The 22105-nt window shown below is 31.5% G+C and overlaps 2 protein-coding genes across 3 annotated transcripts in view; one reads left to right on the top strand and one right to left on the bottom strand.

Moving 5' to 3' along the window:
- The window catches only part of LOC105838712 (venom serine protease), a 95036-nt gene that overhangs the window by 71841 nt on the left and 1090 nt on the right, over window positions 1-22105 (top strand). For both annotated transcript variants that reach the window (XM_036289495.1, XM_036289496.1), the window contains exons 5-6: window positions 20411-20614; window positions 20679-20830. In XM_036289495.1, coding sequence (XP_036145388.1) covers window positions 20411-20614; window positions 20679-20830 — 356 coding nt within the window. The remainder of the gene's footprint in view (window positions 1-20410; window positions 20615-20678; window positions 20831-22105) is intronic.
- Window positions 14274-17030, bottom strand: LOC118646488 (general transcription factor II-I repeat domain-containing protein 2-like). Its single transcript, XM_036289494.1, has one exon. It carries the CDS (start codon window positions 16484-16486, stop codon window positions 14681-14683), a length of 1806 nt encoding a protein of 601 aa, XP_036145387.1. The 5' UTR covers window positions 16487-17030; the 3' UTR covers window positions 14274-14680.

The raw sequence follows: 22105 nt of genomic DNA, 5'->3' as shown, positions 1-22105 counted from the left end.
GACGTCCATCGAATGTCTGACGGACTTTATTTGGACGCTTAATGAACGTCCGAATGTCCAGAAGCGGATATCCATTGGACATACAATAGATGTCCTTGTGCTATCTGGGGAGGTTCCTCCATTTTGGGGGGACTTTCCCGTAACAGATCCAAGGGCATCCTAAGATGCGGCCCGAAATAGAGCTCCGCAGGAGTCAGACCGGTTGCTTCATGCTTCGAAGAACGATAGGCCAATAGGTACATAGGGATCCATTGATCCCAATTCTTCTGATTCAAGGAGATGTACTTCGCTAAGAAGTTAAGGATGGTCTGGTGTTAGCGCTCCACTTGACCATCAGATTGCGGATGAAGAGGAGTGGTTCTAGTTTTTCTAATCCCGAGAAGCTTCATAAGCTCGGGGAAAAGCGTCGATTCAAAGTTTCTTCCCTGATCAATGTGGAGCTCAAAAGGGATTCCATGTCTTGACACCACCTGACCAACGAAGACCTCTGCAACTGTTTTCGCTTTGACATTCTTCAGCAGGAAAGCTTCAACCCATTTTGTGAAACAATCTACAATTACAAGTAAATATTTATTTCCCGAAGAAGTAGTAGGAAGAGGTCCTAAAATATCCATCTGAACTCTCTCGAAAGGAGAGCCAACGTTATAAACTTGAAGAGGGGATTTCCCTTTCTCAGCGGGACCTTTCCTAGAAATACAAACGTCACAAGATTTGCACCATTCTTCCACGTCCCACTTACAGGTCGCACAAAAGAAACGTTTACGAATCCTGTCAAGCGTTTTGTTAACACCAAAATGGCCGCTTGAAGAAGAATCATGGGCCTGCAGCAAAATTTCCTCCTTCCAACGGATGATCGATGCGATGCAAGGATCCTGTCTCTGATCTCGACGCCATTCCGTTACAATACTTTTGAAGAAGCAAATTCGAGCTATTGTACCCTCCGATTCCTGAGCGTTCCTCTCTTCCACTCTGGTGCAATACTTGCATCCCAAAGATTCACACAATCGTCGAGACATCTCATCTGCGTTCCTGTGAGACTGTCCTTTTCAATAAACAATTTCAAATTCAAAGCGTTGCAGCCTCTCTAAACAACGAACAAGTTGACCTTCCAATTCCCTGAAAGACATTAACCACTTTAAGGAAATATGATCGGTGCGAAGAATTTTTGTTCCAATAAATATTGAATAAAAGACTTAACTGACTCAACAATAGCTAAAAGTTCTCGGCGAGTCACACAATAATTCCCCACATAACATCAGACATTTTATGTATATGCATTTTTTTTCCATAATGTAAAAGAAATATCTTGTATGTTTAATGTATATACATCTCATATACATGATTCAAATATACATTATGATATATAACGTGTATATCCATTAATGTATTTAAAATGTATATAGAGCGTACAATGTTAAATGTACCCAGCAAACACAGAATATAAACGCAACATTGCACAGAAGTAACATGTGAGATAACAAATGTTACCTTACAATCATGTTAATGCAATCTAGATTGTTATCCGAGGACAATATAACGGTTTTATATTAATTTTTACATTTTTTTGTTATTTATTCGCAATATTGAAATAATAGTAACATAACAACACTTATATAACGGATTTTATATTGAAGTTATATTGATATTATATAATATTTTATATAATATTCGTATTGCGCAATACAGATCTATTATATTGATATTATATTTAAATTACGCGAGAAAGCTTTTGGCAGTGCCATTTTGTGACGCGATACATATCCGCTGCCGGTGTTCTGGCAGAACGAGTCTGATGGTGCCGGTGTACTCGAGCGGTGCTGACTTAATTGTTAAGTGTGATCGTGATTAACGCGACGGTGCGATGATTCTGAGTTTCAGCGCGATCCAGACCATCCACCAAGCCCAAGGAAGTCTTATCGCTGTGTCTTGATGCATGAGACACAAGATCTATTTTATCCGAGGCAATCCTTTTTATTTTTCCATTAAATTTTGTACTAAATTTACAATTTGGCAGTAAAAAATATTGTACAGCTATATTTTGTAATTATTTTCAATAATATGTAATTGATCATTCCAGATATTCAGTTTGCAAGATTGAGGTTAGTCTGTAAATTTATAGCAAATTTAATAAAACTATTAATCTCAATATAAGATTACAGTCATACAATTAAAATATAATTGTTGCATAACATTTATGTTTTATCTCAGTTACATGTTATATTTATATAATATAACTATAACATTGTATGAGTGGGAAATTACAATTAACATAGACGTTACATGTAACGCACATATTATATTACGTGTTACTTTCCGTTTTATTGTGCCAACATTGATGTTATGTAACTGTGTTTGCTGGGTATATACATCTTATATACATGATTAGATTGTACATTATAATATTATAATGTATATCTATTAATGTATTTGGAATATATATACAGCATCCAATGTTAAATGTATATACATCTCATATACATTATTCAAATATACATTATGTTATATAATGTGTATATCCATTAATGTATTTGAAATGTATATACAGCGTATACATAGGTCTATCAATAATCGAGATATAAATTTTTCAAATTGTACGAATGAGAGCGCGTCGTGTGAAGAGCCGAGACGCTCGAGCTGTAGCGCGGCCCACTGTGTCGAGCATTGGCTGCCGGCGGCGGGGGGAAAAAGGAGAAGCGTTGCCGCTGCCTGTGCTTCGCCACCCTCGCGTCTCACCGCACCGCGCCAACACTCGTGGCGATGGCAGCTATGCACATTCGCGATTACTTGACAAATTAGAAGTTAGCAAAGATATGACAAATTAAAAATTTCTTTCTTTTTGATTCAGAGAAGTAATGGATTACAAAAGAGAAATCAATTAGATTCTTGTATTTTTCTTGATATCTATTCTAAATCAATCAGTAAAAATCTGTCGTAATTAATAATGTAATTAAAGATAAAAGAAATTCCGAGTTCCTATCGTTATGAAAGAAAAACTCTTCGTTATATTAATAATATTGGATATTGAACATCTCTAAGCATAATTATCGTAGAAGGCATAATCTATTGTGAAATCGTTACATCAAGAGATATTTTTCTATCGTGTTATGAACAATGAGTGTAACATATTATATGGATATATCGCGCATTTTATAATTTTCTAATTAAATATTTACGAAATGAGAATGTATGAAGAATTAATCGTAGATATTAATCGTGATAAACCTTCGTTAATTTAACATTCCATGGAAAAAAAAACAATAAAAAACGATGAGAGAATTTGATGCGGCAAATATTATAATACACTTATAAAAAAAAATTATCACTTTAAGAATCAATCGTGAATTTATGGTAATTTTTTATTAATGTTTTCATCAAGGATTTAACAGTACGACACAATTCGATAAGAAACAAAGTTAGAATTGTATGATACTGTAAATAAGATATTTAAGAAAAAGAAAGAATCTTTCGTGAATGTACGAAAAACTTTTATTAATTTACTTATTCACAATTACGATAGAAATTAGATTATTTGTAGATTCCATAAGTATCTATCGCTCTTTCGACTTTCTTAATCACAGCAGTTTATTACGGTTTTAATTTGTCATATCTTTGCTAACTCCTAATTTGTCAAGTAATCGCGAATGTGCATAGCTGCTATCGCCACGAGTGTTGGCGCGGTGCGGTGAGACGCGAGGGCGGCGAAGCACAGGCAGCGGCACCGCTTCTCCTTCTTCCCCCGTCGCCGGCAGCCAATGCTCGACACAGTGGGCCGCGCTACAGCTCGAGCGTCTCGGCTCTTCACACGGCGCGCTCTCATTCGTACAATTTGAAAAATTTATATCTCGATTATTGATAGACCTAACCCAAGACAATATTGAACTTTTATGTTCATCTCGATCCCGTCTATCTTTCCATTACGGGATGGCTTCCGATTGCATTACACCCTGTATAAGTCACTTGCGGAGGTCACTAGCAACTCCGAAATCAGACCTCGAATCTCATCATTTTTATTAGCTACCGTGCCTCGAGTACGGTACCGCACGCAACACACAATCCCCCACAAATTTGTATCATGTATATTATTTGTATTATGTATAATATTATGTATTACCTATTATGCATATATATACATAATATATACATTGTATATCAAATTGTTTTGTGAGATATATGTAGGTACACACCCGGTTTTATTTGCATATGCATTTCATGTTCTTTGTATGTATATTGCATCAAGTATATACATAGAATATATATACAATGTACATACTATCTAATGTGTGCACAAATGTATATACAGGGTGTTTGGTAAAGATTTATGCAATTTTTATAAGCAGGTAGAGCGCATTAAACTGAACATAAAATCCTCATCGTTTTTCCATTTTCACAATAGTTAACGAGTTATAGACTTGTAAAATTTTCTGTATTAGCCCGGCCTACCGGCAAATGCAAGCACGCCGAGCGCCCGACCGCGGCGGCTGCCCCTCCCTAGCGTTTGAACCTTGAGATTGCTAGGCGCGCGGAGGGAGTTGTTACAACAAGCGGCAATGGCTACGCTCAATGTGTACGTGTACATACATGTGTACAAAAAAATATCAGTTCTAATGCTTAAAGAAGCAATTACTAAATTTATTTTTTTTAATAAATAATAATTATTTTTAATAAAAAATTTTTTTTGGTGATAGTCTTAAATGTCGTAAACTGTCATAAATTTTAAAAGAAGCTATTATCATGTGCTCAAAAACAAATTTATCCTTTTTTAAACAACATTAGAAAATTTTATCGATTAAAATGGAAATAACAACCAAATAAAATGTTTCAACTTTATATTCTTAATTTGTTTCAACTTTATATTCTTAACTAAAAATTAAATAACGAGGATATTTATATTTTTAATAAAATTAATCCTTGTGATAGACTTATAATACACGGAAAAAACTTTCTGGTAAAAATTACTCTGGTAAGTAATAAACGCGTGACAAGGAGAAATTATGAAAATTTTTATTACGTTTTTCATCAAATTACGATAATATTTACATTACTTATATAATATAATTCTCTGAAATTTCTTCTTACAGTTCGTGGTTACTATCATAAATAATAAATCATATATAATTTTACTATAAAATTTTCTCCGTGTAGATTTACGAATATATGAATTTATTAAATGTTTGAAAACTTATAAACAATATTTATTTAATTCTAGAAAATTTAGTATGTAATGTGTGTGTATTTGGTGTGCGTGTGTGTGTGTGCGTGCGTGTGCGTGTGCGTGCGTGCGTGCGTGCGTGCGTGTGTGTGTGTGTGTGTGTGTGTGTGTGTGTGTGTGTGTGTGTGTGTGTGTGTGTGTGTGTGTGTGTGTGTGTGTGTGTGTGTGTGTGTGTGTGTGTGTGTGTGTGTGTGTGTGGTGTATGTACGTACATACGCGAGAAAAGAATAATCACTTTGTGACAGGAAAATGAATAATCATTCCTTAGTTCGCGATTTTATATCACTATTATTATTCATGCTGATTACTATACAATACACGCACACGTTGAAAAATATGATTCTAGTTTTAAGAAAATCAATTATTTATTTTTAATTTTATTCTTTTTTAATAATTATCTTATTTTTAATGGTTGAAAAGAATATTATATTGATAATAAACACCTCACTTTACACAAAACAAATAATGTTTAACATTTTCGTGTATGTATCACACACACACACACACACACACACCAAATACACACACATTACATACTAAAATTTTCTTGAATTAAATAAATATTGTTTATAAGTTTTCAAACATTTAATAAATTCATATATTTGTAAATCTACACGGAGAAAATTTTATGGTAAAATTATGTATGATTTATTATTTATGATAGTAACGACGAACTGTAAGAAGAAATTTCAGAGAATTATATCATATAAGTAGTGTAAATATTATCGTAATTTGATGAAGAACATAATAAAAATTTTCATAATTCCTCCTTAGCACGCGTTTACTACTTACCATAGTAATTTTTACCACAAAGTTTTTTCCATGTATTATAAGTCTATCACAAAAATTAATTTTATTAAAAATATAAATATCCTCGTTATTTAATTTTTAGTTAAGAATATAAAGTTGAAACAAATTAAGAATATAAAGTTAAAACATTTTATTTGGTTGTTATTTCCATTTTAATCGATAAAATTTTCTAATGTTGTTTAAAAAAGGATAAATTTGTTTTTGAGCACATGATAATAGCTTCTTTTAAAATTTATGACAGTTTACCACATTTAAGACTATCACCAAAAAAAATTTTTTATTAAAAATAATTATTATTTATTAAAAAAAATAAATTTTGTAATTGCTTCTTTAAGCATTAGAACTGATATTTTTTTGTACACATGTATGTACACGTACACATTGAGCGTAGCTATTGCCGCTTGTTGTAACAACTCCCTCCGCGCGCCTAGCAATCTCAAGGTTCAAGCGCTAGGGAGGGGCGGCCGCCGCGGTCGGGCGCTCGGCGTGCTTGCATTTGCCGGTAGGCCGGGCTAATACAGAAAATTTTACAAGTCTATAACTCGTTAACTATTGTGAAAATGGAAAAACGATGAGGATTTTATGTTCAGCTTAATGCGCTCTACCTGCTTATAAAAATTGCATAAATCTTTACCAAATATATATGTATATACAGGGTGTCTGGTATTTTTTTATAGGATTTTTATAAGCAGGTAGAGCGCATGAAACTGAACAGAAAAGTCCTTACCGTTTTTCCATTTTCGCAATAATTAACAAGTTAGTGACTTGTAAAATTTTCTGTATTAGCCCGGCCTACCGGCAAATGCAAGCGCGCTGAGCGCCCGGCCGCGGCGGCCGCCCCTCCCTAGCGCTTGAACCTTGAGATTGCTAGGCGCGCGGGGGGAGTTGTTACAACAAGCAACAATGACTACTCACAAGCGACGCGTAACGCTAAATTCTCCCTTTGAATTATGATAGTTCCTTACCCTTTTTAATGAAAATAAAATTTTCTAACGACAAAAAGTATGTGTGTACGTGTACATACATGTGTACAAAAAATATCAGATCTAATGCTTAAAGAAGTAATTACTAAATTTATTTTTTAATAAATAACGATTATTTTTAATAAAAAATATTTTTTTCATGATAGTCTTAAACGTCGTAAACTGTCATTATAAATTTTAAAAGAAGCTGTTATCATATGCTCGAAACAAAATTTCTGCTTCTTCAAAAAACATTAGACAATTTTATCGATTAAAATGGAAATGACAAGCAAATAAAATGTTTGTTTCAACTTTATATTCTTAATTAAAAATTAAATAACTAGGATATTTATATTTTTAATAAAATTAATTCTTGTGATAGATTTATAATACACGGAAAAAACTTCATAGTAAAAATTACTATGGTAAATAGTAAATGCGGGCCAAGAAGGAATTAGGAAAATTTTTATTATGTTTTTCATCAAATTACGACAATATTTACACTACTTATATGATATAATTCTCTAAAATTTCTTCTTACAGTTCGTGGTTACTATCATAAATAATAAAATCATACATAATTTTACTATAAAATTTTCTCCGTGTAAATTTACGAATATATGAATTTATTAAATGTTTCAAAACTTATAAACAATATTTATTTAATTTAAGAAAATTTTAGTATGTAATGTGTGTGTGTGTGTGTGTGTGTGTGTGTGTGTGTGTGTGTGTGTGTGTGTGTGTGTGTGTGTGTGTGTGGAAGGGGGGATACATACATACACGAGCTAAAGAATAATCACTTTGTGACAGGAAAATGATTATTCCTTAATTCAAGAATTGGTTTGTAGTTTGTGTGTAATTTGTGTGTGTGTGTGTATGTGTGTGTGTACATACGCAAAAATGTTAAACATTATTTGTTTTATGTAAAGTGTGGTGTTTATTATCAACAGAATACTCTTTTCAGTCATTAAAGATAAAGTAATTATTAAAAAAAAATAAAATTAAAAGTGAATAATTGATTTTTTTTTTAACTAGAATCATATTTTTTTACGTGTACGTGTATAGTAATCAACGTAAATAGTAATAATGATATAAAATCGCGGAACTAAGGCATAATCATTTTCCTGTCACAAAGTGATTATCCTTTAGCTCGCGTATGTATGTACAAGGATTAATTTTATTAAAAATATAAATATCCTAGTTATTTAATTTTTAATTAAGAATATAAAGTTGAAACAAACATTTTATTTGGTTGTCATTTTCATTTTAATCGATAAAATTTTCTAATGTTTTTTGAGGAAGCATAAATTTTGTTTCGAGCATATGATAACAGTTTCTTTTAAAATTTATAATGACCGTTTACGACGTTTAAGACTATCATCAAAAAAATATTTTTTATTAAAAATAATTGTTATTTATTAAAAAAATAAATTTAGTAATCACTTCTTTAAGCATTAAAACTGATATTTTTTGTACACATGTATGTACACGTACACACATACTTTTTGTCGTTAAAAAATTTTATTTTTATTAAAAAAGGTAAGGAACTATCATAACTCGAAGGGAGAATTTAGCGTTACGCTTGTGCGTAGCCATTGTCGCTTGTGGTAACAATTCCTCCCGCGCGCCTAGCAATCTCAAGGTTCAAGCGCTGGGGAGGGGCGGCCGCTACGGCGTGGCGCTCGACGCGCTTGAATTTGCCGGTAGGCCGGGCTAATACAGAAAATTTTACAAGTCACTAACTTGTTAACTATTGCGAAAATGAAAAAACGGTAAGAACTTTTCTGTTCAGTTTCATGCGCTCTACCTGCTCATAAAAAAATACCAGACACCCTGTATATATATACAGGGTGTCCCAACGCATGTGGACCACCACTCGTAAAAAGGTAGAAGGGATCGAGATGAACATACAGGTCCAATATTTTCTTGGGTTAGGTTTACAAATAATCGAGATATCAATTTTTTTAATTGTGCGAATGAGAGCGCGCCGCGGCGCGCCGTAGGAAGAGCCGAGCCGCTCGAGCCGTAGCGCGGCCCACTGTGTGAAGCATTGGCTGCCGGCGGCGGGGAGGAGGAGAAGCGGCGCCGCTGCCTGTGCTTCGCCGCCCTCACGTCCCGCAGCACCGCGTCTAGACTCGCGTCGTTACGCACATTTGCAATTACTTGACAAAATTATTTAGCAAAGATAGGGACAAATTAAAACCGTAATAAACTTTTGTGATTGAGAAAGTCGAAAGAGAGAAAGCGATGGAAACTTATGGAATCTTAAAATAATCTAATTTCTATCGTAATTGTGAATATAGTAAATTAATGATAGTTTTCGGTACATTGACGATATATTCTTTCTTTTTCCTAAATATCTTATTTACAGTATCATACAACTCGAATTTTGTTTCTTATCGAATTGTATCGTACTGTTAAATCCTTGATGAAAACATTGATAAAAATTCATAAATTTATTCGTCAAATCATTATCGTAAATTCACGATTGATTCTCAAATTAATAGTTTTTTTTTCGTCTATTATAATATTTGCTACATCGAGTTTTCTCATCGTTATATTTTTTCTTTTACACGATATATTCATTAATATTTCTTCATATTTAATCAAAATGATGCAAAAATGGATCGAACTTTCCCAACAGGAAATGCTAGAACGATAGAAGATATCATTTCTTTAAATTTGTTCTTTTTGATTTAGAGAAGCGATGAATTATGAAATAGAAATCAATTAGATAAGTGAGCAACAGTGATTGGTGTACACGAAATAGGATAGCACATTTTCTTAAAAAAAAAACGGAATTTATTCAAAACACTCCGATACACGAGCTCGACAGCTCGAGAACCGACATAAACAGCAATACGACAATGTTCTTCTCTATAGCAACCAGCTGACTCGCGCGGCCGGGCGACGCGTGCAACAATAGATTAGGGGCGATGCGTCTTCTACGATAATTATGCTTAGAGATTAACGTTCAACATCACGTATTGTCAAACAACTCTAAGTTTTCTTTCATGACGATAGAAAACTTAGAGTTTCTGCTATCTTTAATTGCATTATTAATTACGATAGATTTTCAGTGATTTATTTAAAATAGCAACACGGAAATCTAATTAAATTTTTATTTTATAATCCATCTCTAAATCAAAAGGAACAAATTTAAAGAAATGATATTATTTTCTATCGTTCTCGCATTTTCTGTTAGAAAAGTTTGTTCCATTGTTGCATCATTTTGATTAAATATGAAGAAATATTTATGAATATCGTGTAAGAGAAAAAAGATAACGATGAGAGAACTCGATGTAGCAAATATTATAATAGATGAAAAAAAAAAACTATTAATTTGAGAATCAATCGTGAATTTACGATAATGATTTTACGAATAAATTTACGAATTTTTATCAATGTTTTCATCAAGGATTTAACAGTACGATACAATTCGACAAGAAACAAAGTTTGAGTTGTATGATACTGTAAATAAGATATTTAAGAAAAAGAAAGAATATATCGTCAATGTACCGAAAACTATCATTAGTTTACTATATTCACAATTACGATAGAAATTAGATTATTTGAAGATTCCATAAGTTTCCATCGCTTTCTCTCTTTTGACTTTCTCAATCACAAAAGTTTATTACGGTTTTAATTTGTCCCTATCTTTGCTAAATCATTTTGTCAAGTAATTGCGAATGTGCGTAACGACGCATGTCTAGGCGCGGTTAGGTTAGGTTAGGTTAGGTTAGGTTAGGTTAGGTTAGGTTCTCCTCCTTCTCCCCGCCGCCGGCAGCCAATGCTTCACACAGTGGGCCGCGCTACGGCTTGAGCGGCTCGGCTCTTCCTACGGCGCGCCGCGACGCGCTCTCATTCGCACAATTAAAAAAATTGATATCTCGATTATTTGTAAACCTAACCCAAGAAAATATTGGACCTGTATGTTCATCTCGATCCCTTCTACCTTTTTACAAGTGGTGGTCCACATGCGTTGGGACATCCTGTATATACATATATATTTTAATAATATTAATAAATCGTTGGCTAAATTAGAAAACCTCATAATTCCATCGGACGTCCGATGGAGTTTTATGATTTTCTAATTTAGCTGACAATATTTATATTTAGATATTTATTACATTCATATTTATTTATTTATATTATACATACAAACGCGCGCGCACGGTGTGTGTGTGCGTGTGCGTGCGTGTGTGTGTGTGTGTGTGTGTGTGTGTGTGTGTGTGTGTGTGTGTGTGCGCGTGCGTGCGTGCGTGCATATGTGTGTGTGTGTAAAATGAACATTTTGAACACTTTTGGGATTTTCATAATTTTTTTCTCTATTATGCATTTTAATTTTATAAAATTACATTTGATTAATAATTTGCATTGTAATTTAATTTTAATTAGTTTTCTTAGTTTTGGAATATTCATATTTCAATTATTGAGTCAGTATATACGTATCATCGCTTTGAAAATTTTTTACAGTTTACAATTGAAAAAGAACGCTGCTAAATTGACAAAAAATTAGGAAAAAAATAATAAGTTCCTTTTGACTATTGCAAAAAATTTTCAAAGCGACTTATATTATTGTATATTACTTGTATTATTGTATAATTATATATAAATAATTGAAACATATTTATCCTAAAATTATAAGAACTAATTAAAATAAAATTAAAATTAAAATTATTCATAAAATATAATTAAAATAAAAATACAAAAACAAAGAATAAAAATAATAAAAAATTCCAAAAATCTTCAAAATTAATATTTAACTGGTGTGTAAAATCTCAATAAAATAAAAAATACAAACATTTTCAAAATGGTCATAACGTTAAAAGTTTCTTAAATTTTGATATTTTCAGAAAATTTGTAAAATGTGTAAATTTGTAAAGCTTTCAAAAAATATTGAACTTTGTTAATTTTGATATTTTTTTATATTTTACAATCTTTCAATTTTATGTACCTATAAAATAATCTTAAATAAATTATGTACCTATAAAAAAAGTTTAAAGAGGTTAATATATTTCATATTTTCAATAATTAACTTTATAATTTCCTAAAATTATTTTGTTTATCTGTACTTACAATAAGAGAACGATCGGGGCTGTTCCTCACCGATTTTGTTGGCCTTGGATATGTTGTAGAGCATCAAAAAGGAAAAAAACTCGTGTTTTTTATCAGCTTGTCTCGAGTTTTAGGGGTTGTTTTAATCCCTAGAAAAAAAACAAATAAATATTTGACATTTTTTAAAAAATTGAATACATTATTGCAAAGAGTATAAAATACTATAAAACTTTTGTATAAAACATTTTTTCATATACCTCATATTTTAGAAGATATTTGTTAAAAATGAAAAAATACGTTTTTTTATAGGCGTTAAAACAACCCCTAAACCTCGAGATAAGCCGATAAAAAAATACGAATCTCTGAACATTTTTGATGCTCTACAACATATCCAATGCCCATCAAAGTCGGTAAGGGATAGTCCCGACCGTTCCCTTGTTAGTTACGTACCTGTAAATAAATATTATATTTATCTTTATTTTGTATTTCTTTTTTGTTCTTAACACAAAGTAATATATATTCAATATATAATTTAATTCAATTTAATACATAGTAGAAAAATAATTTAATTTTTAACTCAACTATTTCCCGTTTCGTTTTAATAAAGATATCATTGGATTAAAAAATATCGTTCACATTATTCTTATTTTCTAATGAGTCTGTAAGAATATATTACATTAGGTGAATATTCAGGACAAAATAACGCAATGATTAAATTTTACGATCTCTCTCTCTCTCTCTCTCTCTACGCCTCGCTAACGCTCTCGTCTTACGTCGTACTCAGATCTAGCCCGATCTCTTGTAAGCTTCTCTCGCCCCTCTCTCCTCGACTCTCTCGCGTCTATCTCTCCGTCTCTCTACGTCTCTATCTCAGCAAATCTCTCTCTCTCTATAGCTCTCTCTCTCTCTCTCTCTCTCTCTCTCTCTCTCTCTCTCTCTCTCTTCTCTCTCTCTCTCTTCTCTCTCTCTCTCCCCTCCCTCTCTCTCTCTCGCTCGCTCGTTCGAAAAAATGTTATTATTTTTATTATTTTATTATTTAACACTCAAAGCTCATATTGCTCGCACGCGTGAGTGTCGCATGTATGCGAGCGATATGAGTCTCAGTTAGAATTATGAAGACTAAAACCAGGAGACCGATCTCTGTGGTTTTGAGTGAGGCGAAAATCTGTTAGAAATGTAGTACCAAATGGTGGCGCTGACGATGCTAGTACACCGGAATAAATTCCAACTCTAGATACAATCGTCTAGTCTATGTTTATCGTAGTCAGCCGTGCTAATGGTGCTAAGCTGTACGCAGTTGTTGTATTGGTATAAGAAAACTGAGATAAGTACTCTAAATGTAAAATTGCTAAGATTTTTATTATAAATTTGCATTTATTGTCAAATGCTTGTCATTATACTCCATATTGTTTCTGCTAAATTCCTGTCGCCAGCGCCACCATTTGGTACTACATTTCTAACAGATTTTCGTCTCACTTTTGGAGGCGAAATCAGGCTTAGTTCAGTCTCCTGGTTCTAGTCTTCATAGTTAGAACACTCACATGAGGTTCCTATCGTCACTCACGTGTGCGAGCGATATGAGTCTCAAAGGAGGACGCATCTGCATGGTGCTGTGCAGTCACACTGTGACGATTATTAAGCACGCGTGCAAGCACTGTGCGGTCACTGTGCAGACATTTTGTTATCTGCGATATACCAATAGAAAATTATTATTTTATAAAAAGAACGCTAATGTTATTTTTTTATTTTTTTTTATTACAAATGCATTATTTTATTCTTTTCTAAATTAAAAACTTATTCAAATAGGTTACAAGAAATGACTAATCAATAATGTTAATATTTAGTAAATACAACTTCAAACATTATAGAAAACATAAACTAATTTTATTGTTTTTAATATGATTTTTTCGCGATGCTGATTGATTCTCTCGCTTGATTCATTTTGTGTGACTAGAATAAATCCCAGTGAACACAGTAATATAGTAGCAATGTAACAGTAATGTAACCGAATATAACAGGTTACGTTACTCTGAAATTACACGTAACTTACATGTAAGTTACAATTTCCGACTCAGCAATATAACATGTTATAATTACATGTTATCTAACTGTCACACAACAGTTACAAAGAAAAATAAAATAAAAAAAAATTTCATTTTTTAAAATTATTTTTATCAACAGCACATACTAAATTTAGGATAAATTTTTATTAATTAAATTTAAATTATGTTATTTTTTATTTTATTCTTACTTGCCGCTGCTAGGTTTGAACCCGGGACCTTAGAATGACGAACCTTGTACTCTACCTGCTACGCCAATTTGACTCATCGATATGGGTACTTATTGTCTACATCAGGCATGTCAAACTCATATGATATTACGGGCCACATGATCTATTTTGTATTAAATTGGGGGCCGCATGTTTTCAATGTTCAAAAAAAATAATAAAATACAATTTTCAGAATGATTATATTATGTATTATGTTTTATTAAACTCAAACTTAATGTATTGTATATTATACATACATAGTCGTTTTATATTTTGTTATTTTTTAAACTTAAACTATAAATATTTTATATTTTTTTATAAAAAACGAAAATAAAAGTTATAATAAGAAATAAACAAAATTACAGTTTAATATTACTTTTTAGAAGATATTTGACATCGTTTTTCACAAAGCAAGTCATCAAAATTTGGTTGAATATATTGAGCTGATGCAATTTTTAAAATTGATGATAAATGTTGATCGGTTAATCTTGATCTTTCTGAATTTTTGTTATTTTTCATTAAAGAAAATAGTTGCTCGCATAAATAAGTGCTTCCGAACATAGCCAGTATACGCGTAACAAACGATAACATTTTAGGAAACCGATCTACAGATAAATATGTATAAAAATCTGGAATTCCAACTTCCATACATTTTTGCTTCAGCAAAGAATCACATTGGATTTCAATTAATTCCATTTGTAAGTTTTCATCAACAATTTCAATATCGATAGATAGAGGTGAAGTAAAAAGACGAAATTGTAATTCACAGCTTTTAAAATCAGAAAATCTTCGATCAAATTCCGTTTCTAACAATTTAATTTGGTGAGTATATTCTGCAAATTTTAATTTAGGTGATTTAAGCAATAGATATTGACAGCTTTCGAAGTGAGACAAGTTTTCTTTTTCTATTTGTTTTCGCCAAAGTAATAATTTTTGTTTGAAAGCATTAATATTATCAAATAGCGTTGTAACAACATGATTTTTGCCTTGAAGCTTAAGATTAAGTTGATTAAGATGACTTGTAATATCAACTGAGAAAGCCAGGTCCTTTATCCATTGTCCATCTTTTAATTCAGCACATTGATAATTTTTTGTTTCCAAGAAAATTATGATTTCGTCCAGCAATTTGAAGAATCGTTTTAACACTTTATGACTCGAAAGCCATCGAACTTCCGTATAATATGGTAGATCGGTGTATTCACATTCTATATCTTCCAGAAATAAAGCAAATTGACGATGATTAAGTCCACGTGCGCGTATATAATTTACAATTTTGGTGACTATTTTTAAAACATGTCCAATATTTAAAACTTTGGAGCACAGTACTTGCTGGTGAATAATACAATGAAAATGTTCAAAATTATTATTACCATGCTGTTTGCATGTTTCTTTTAATCTTGCAACAACTTCTTTATCAATACCGGTCATGGTAGGTGCACCATCAGTTGCAAGACAAACCAACTTTTCCAATGGTAACTTATACTTCTTCAAAACTTCCATAAGTGCATCAAAAATATCAGCTCCAGTGGTTGTATCATGCATAGGAATGATTTCCAAAAGGTCTTCACTTACTTTTAAATTAACATCGCATCCGCGAATAAAAACGGCCAGCTGAGCGACATTTCGAATATCTGTATTTTCATCAATTGCAATAGAGTAGGTTTGAAATGTTGATATTGTTGAATTATGCTGATTTCTCAAATTCTCTGCTATTTCATCAGCTCTGCTAGCTACAGTATTTCGACTTAAACTTACACTTTTAAATTTTTTTATTTGTGCTGGACATAATACTTCCGCCGCTTTAATTAAGCATTCACTAATAAATTCTCCTTCAGTAAATGGTTTCGATCGGCTTACAATTAAATGTGATAATATATAACTAACTTTTAAAGCAGCTGTATTGTCTTCAACAGATTTAGTGAATACACTTTGTTGTTTTTGAAGAATTGATTTTAATTCCGACAATTTGTCTTCACGAAGTTTTGTAACGTATTGGTCATAGTTTGTTTTATGATTTGTGTCATAGTGCCTTTTAAGATTATATTCCTCAGCAACTGAAATAGAGTTTTTACATATCAGGCATAATATTTTATTCTTATTTTGGACACAAAAATATTGCAGTTCCCATTTTTCTTGAAAATTATGATGTTCCTCTTCAATTGATCTTTTCTTACTCATTGTTCTTGAAGTTTGATTATATTTTTGTTAAATAACTTTTTAGTTTAATATGAATAAAAATCAAAATCCACTTTAGAGTTCAGAATATCATTCGCAAACGATTGAGCAAACACTGCACTTTGTGACGACTTGTACAAACATGTGTCGTGTGTCGGATTAGATCGCTCCGCGTTCTATCATGTTTCTGATCGTCTTGTGTTTTTATCTCCGTTCGGCTTTGGCCGCCGCTTTTCATTTGACGCCTCGCCCCAGCGCGCAGCGTCCCAAGCGATCATGCAACTACACGCGAGACCAGCGTCAACCAAAAAGTTCAAACTTTCCAACTTTAAGCGTCAAAGCTTGATATTAACTAACAATAAGTAGAGACAGGTTATTAATCGAATAATCTCTTATAATTAATATTACTGAAAAATGAACTCCAGAGATGAATTGATAAACTTTGAAAATGCAAGTCAATACAATCGCAAGTTAATATAATCTATTCTACACAATACAAACACATTTTTTTATATAAAATTTTATGTGATATAATTAAATTTATTATACTAAATATTATATATTATATAAAAAATTTAATTACAGAAATGAAAAAAATATTTGGGAAAAGTAAAATTGAAAAACTGTTAAATTTAATCTTTCCAATTTCTATTAAATTTAATCTTTTCAATTTCTATTAAAAATAATTTCAAATATTTATTAGTAATTTACATTTTCAGGTTAATTTGACACAAATACTGACATTAACTTGAAAATGTAAAATACTAATAAATATCCAAAATTATTCCTGGGGAAACAGAAATTGGGAAGATTAAACTTTACACGCAGATTTTCAACTTTACTTTTCCTAAGCACTTTTTCATTTCTGTAATTCAATTTTCTTAGATAAAATATTAAGTATAACAAACGTAATCATAATAAAACATAAATCATCACATAAAATCCTACACAAAAAAATTCACTCGTATTATACAAAATAGAGTAATATAATAACTTGCAATTAAACTAATTTACATTTTCAGAATTTTTTAACTCATTTCCAGAATCCATTTTACAATTTTTTTTATATAAATCATAAAAGGTTATTTAGTTAATAACCCATATGTATCCAATTAATATCAAGCTTTGACACTTAAAGTTGAAAAATTTGAACTTTCTTCTGGTTGACGCTGGCGTCACGTGTGGCCACGAAACGCCAGTGTCAAGCATCACATGAAAAGGTACCTTTGCACTTTCCTCCGCACCATCGTCTCCGCAAAGTGTTTGCCCAATCGTAAATGCACATAAATGAGATTTATGTATGTTTGATTTAATTTAATTCTATATTTTTTCTCTTTTTCAATCACTAAATTAAAAATTATTGAAATACAAAATTTAAACTGCATACTGCAACTGCATTAAACTAAACTGCATACAAATAAAAATAAAATTTACTTTAAAATAATTAATTAATATTTTTTTCAAAAAATTTTTAAAAACTCGGCGGGCCGCAACCTATGTATTGGCGGGCCGCATGCGGCCCGCGGGCCGCGTGTTTGACATGCCTGGTTTACATATACCCAGGGTTGGGAAGTAACGCGTTACTTGTAACGCCGTTACCGTTTTTGTTACTTTTTTTGGTAACGCTCGTTACTTTTTTATATCTGTAACGGTAACGGTAACGTCGTTACATTTTTACAGTAACGGTAACGAATTCAGCCGTTACTTTTATCATTACTTTTCCCTATATTTTTTATATCTGTTCAATAGATGCGTGCTGGTCGCGCGCATTATTCTTAATTGGATAAAAATATTCCGATATAGGGCGCTGGAAGTCAATGTCACATGAGAATGCCCTGTTGAAATATCTTGTTGATGCGATGCGTGACCTTTTATTTTGAGATTTAAAAGACTGTAGATAGTCGTCTTCAATACGCAAATACATACAATATGTATAACCTATCTGCTAGATTATAGGTTACGTGCAATAAATGCAATTATAAAATATTTATTTCCATATTTTATAATATATTTTAAATATATGTTTGAAAAATATTCTCTACCTTATATGTATAGGCTGCATTCCGATAGTCACTGCTAGTACTAAAAGTCTAAAAGTCTATAGTGTGTGCGTGTGCGTGTGCGTGTGCGTGTGCGTGTGCGTGTGCGTGTGCGTGTGCGTGTGCGTGTGCGTGTGCGTGTGCGTGTGCGTGTGCGTGTGCGTGTGCGTGTGCGTGTGCGTGTGCGTGTGCGTGTGCGTGTGCGTGTGCGTGTGCGTGTGCGTGTGCGTGTGCGTGTGCGTGTGCGTGTGCGTGTGCGTGTGCGTGTGCGTGTGCGTGTGCGTGTGCGTGTGCGTGTGCGTGTGTGTGTGTGTGTGTGTGTGTGTGTGAAACATGAACTATAGGTTTTCAATACTGGCAGTGAATATTGGAATGCTTATATAACATTAATTTTTAAAAACAAAGTTTATTAAAAATTTTTGACAAAATGACATTTGTGAATTACAATATAAATTCTTATAAAGATAAGTATGTTAAACAAATAAAGATATTAATATAAAAAATTAGAATATAATTATTAGTTGAGTTTAATATAAAAAAGCTTGCTATATATTAGAAACTAGTTTAAAGTTTTAAGTTTTAATATTGATTATTAAATAATGTAATTTTATAATCTAACATTTTACTTTAGCATTTCAAAAAAGTAACGAAAAAAGTAACGAATCGTTACTTTCTAAGTAACGGTAACGGTAACGCGTTACTTTTTAAAATAAGTAACGAGTAACGGTAACGAGTTACTTTTTACAAAAAGTAACGGTAACGGTAACGCGTTACTTTTTTAAAGTAACGTTCTCAACCCTGCATATACCTATATGTTATGACGCAACTATATTATTTTTTATGAAAGCAATTAAATTTTGCAAAACATATTAAAAATAAATAGCATTAATTTATTTACTTATTAATTTCATTGTTAAATTTATCTTTTTCCATAACCTTAATAATTTGATGGAAATTGCGATCTATTTAGCACTAATCTTTGAAGCGTTTAAATGATTAATTAGATGGTTAACTATATAGATTATAATTCTAAGAAAAATTGAATAGTATACATTTATTATTCTATTTTTGTTCAGCACATGATGAATTTAGATTTTGTGCATTTTTTATGCACAGTAATTGTAGACAAACCGTTATTTTTGAAAATATTATCTTTATAATAATTTTTTTTATTATCAAATAGATCTGTCAATCAGAATGTTATAATATTGTCTGATTTCTGAGTCAACTACGACGCATCGTTCCGTAATAACATTGATACGAACGTGTTATGTTACGATTATACAATTTTTGTTGAATAACTGTAACGCCAAAACGATGTATAACAGCTATATCACTTGCGTATAACAAATATTACGTAACAGGTTATTTCCATGTCATATAGCACCTATATATCACAAGAAGAACAATGTTAAATTACATGTAACTTCCATGTTATATTGCCGCTATAAAATGTATTCACTGGGATGTTATTCATCAGAAAACTAAAAATAAGATATATTACTATAATATAAATATTATTAATGTAACAGTTTGACATCGTTGTATATAAGAATTAAAAAGTATTAATAATATTTAAAAAATTCTTAAACTTACACGTAGAGAGAGTGAGGGAGAGAGGGAGAGAGGGAGTAGTTGCCTCTTTTCCATGCCACTACAATTGCAATCATGTATTTTTAATATCAACTTTTTAAAGATTGTTGATATTGTTACATGTTACATAAATTAAATTTAAAATCAGTAATTTTAAAAATTAGATTTATAACACAATACCCCCTACATTGCATTTTGAAATTAAAAAAATGCTAAAATTTTTCTACATGTGTTCTTATCTGGATATATATCGGGAATCAATCTACAAAACTTGTACAACATACTTTGCTGGTAGGTAGCGAAACCAAAGCAACTAAGCTGTTCCGTGTGGAAACATGTTACATTCATCCTAACTATCAAAGTAACACAGTTGCTAACAATGATGTAGCTGTTTGCAAGATTTATGGTACTATTACATTTAATGCTGAGGTTGGTCCAGCCTGTTTACCATTTCGATATGGACAATACTCGTTCGCTAATAATATCGTCACTGCGTTGGGTTAGTATTTGTCAAATATTTTCACGATTCTTGACAGCCTGTGTTAATTTTATTTAATCATTAGGTTGGGGTTTACTGGAATTTGGAGGCTCTAAACCAACTAAACTTCAAAAAGTGGATTTGAACGTAATAACTCGTGAAAAATGTCAAAATTATTATCCCAATGTAGGCAATCAAAATTTGTGTACTTTTACTTCGGGAAAGGATACATGTCAGGTAATAGTACATTGCCCACACAGCAAAATATATAATCTGAGATATAATCAGATATTTTTGTGTATATAATTTTAAATTAAGGAAGCAACCTCATGTAAACGGCCTATTTCTCAAGATTTTTTTTTTGAAAAATGTAACGCGTAGGTTGATTTGAAATTTAAGGTACAATTTATGGATATTACAATGTAAAAAATATATTTTTTTTAACTTTAATTTTTTATAATAACGGTGCAATGGTGGCTTGAAAATGACGTCTGTAAAATGCACTGTGCAGCGTACAGGTCACAAAAATGATCTGAAACAAAAAACCAAAATGGGTTTTTTAGTTTATGCAAAACGTTTTAGGTGATGCAAAAAAGCACAACATGACATTTTTATTTTATTAAAATTTGCAAATTTGTAAAAATCGCGAAGTTTAAAAATAAAGTTTTTTTTAAATAATTGTTAATAACAACGTTTTAAATTAAAAAATCAAAAATCGGAGCATGTCATGTTGTGGTCCACTATTTATAGAATATTTATACCAAATTTCATAAAGATCGAAAAATTAGTTTTTGAGTTACGATGCACGGCGTGTGAAATTTTGTGTTTCGAGAGAAACGTGTTTAAAGTTTGAGTAACAAAATTGTGAAAAAATCGTAATTTATTTTAACTTACCGCAGTTTTTTGCTAATCTGCGATTCCAAGGCCATAGAGCAGATCTTCTATCTGAGTGCTCCGTCCAATTCGACCGTTCACTTTTTGACGAAAATAACATAGAAGAAAGACTCAAATCGGTTTCTACTATTTTTTTTCATATTCTATGGAAAATTTCCTATAAATTTAAGCAAGAAAGAAAATTGCTAAAAAATTGCGATTTACATGAGGTTCCCCCTTTAATTTTAAGATATTTGTAGAATTCTGCAGGACATCATTACTTGATATCACGTATTGTCTATGAAAGAATATCTCTGGAACATTTGGATATAATATGATTGGTATTACAGTTCTTTTATTTAATTTTTTATTTTATGTTTATTTTGAAATACTTTTGCAATCAATAAGATTTATTTAACATATATCTTACAATAAACTTCAGATCATCTTAAAAATAAGAATTAAAGATAAAATTAAACGTAAAAATTAAATATCACATTTGAGATAAAATTATCATGAATTTTTAGTATTTTGAAAATATCTCAGAAATATTTTTAAGATATATTTATAATACTATGCAACAAATATTTAAATATATAAATATCTTCAAGATATCTCTATGATATATTTTATTGTATA

Source organism: Monomorium pharaonis, chromosome 7 (genome assembly GCF_013373865.1).
Source record: "Monomorium pharaonis isolate MP-MQ-018 chromosome 7, ASM1337386v2, whole genome shotgun sequence".
Lineage (NCBI taxonomy): Eukaryota > Metazoa > Arthropoda > Insecta > Hymenoptera > Formicidae > Monomorium > Monomorium pharaonis.
The sequence above is the reverse complement of the archived record's forward strand: the minus strand, read 5'-3'. Positions and strand labels throughout refer to the sequence as shown.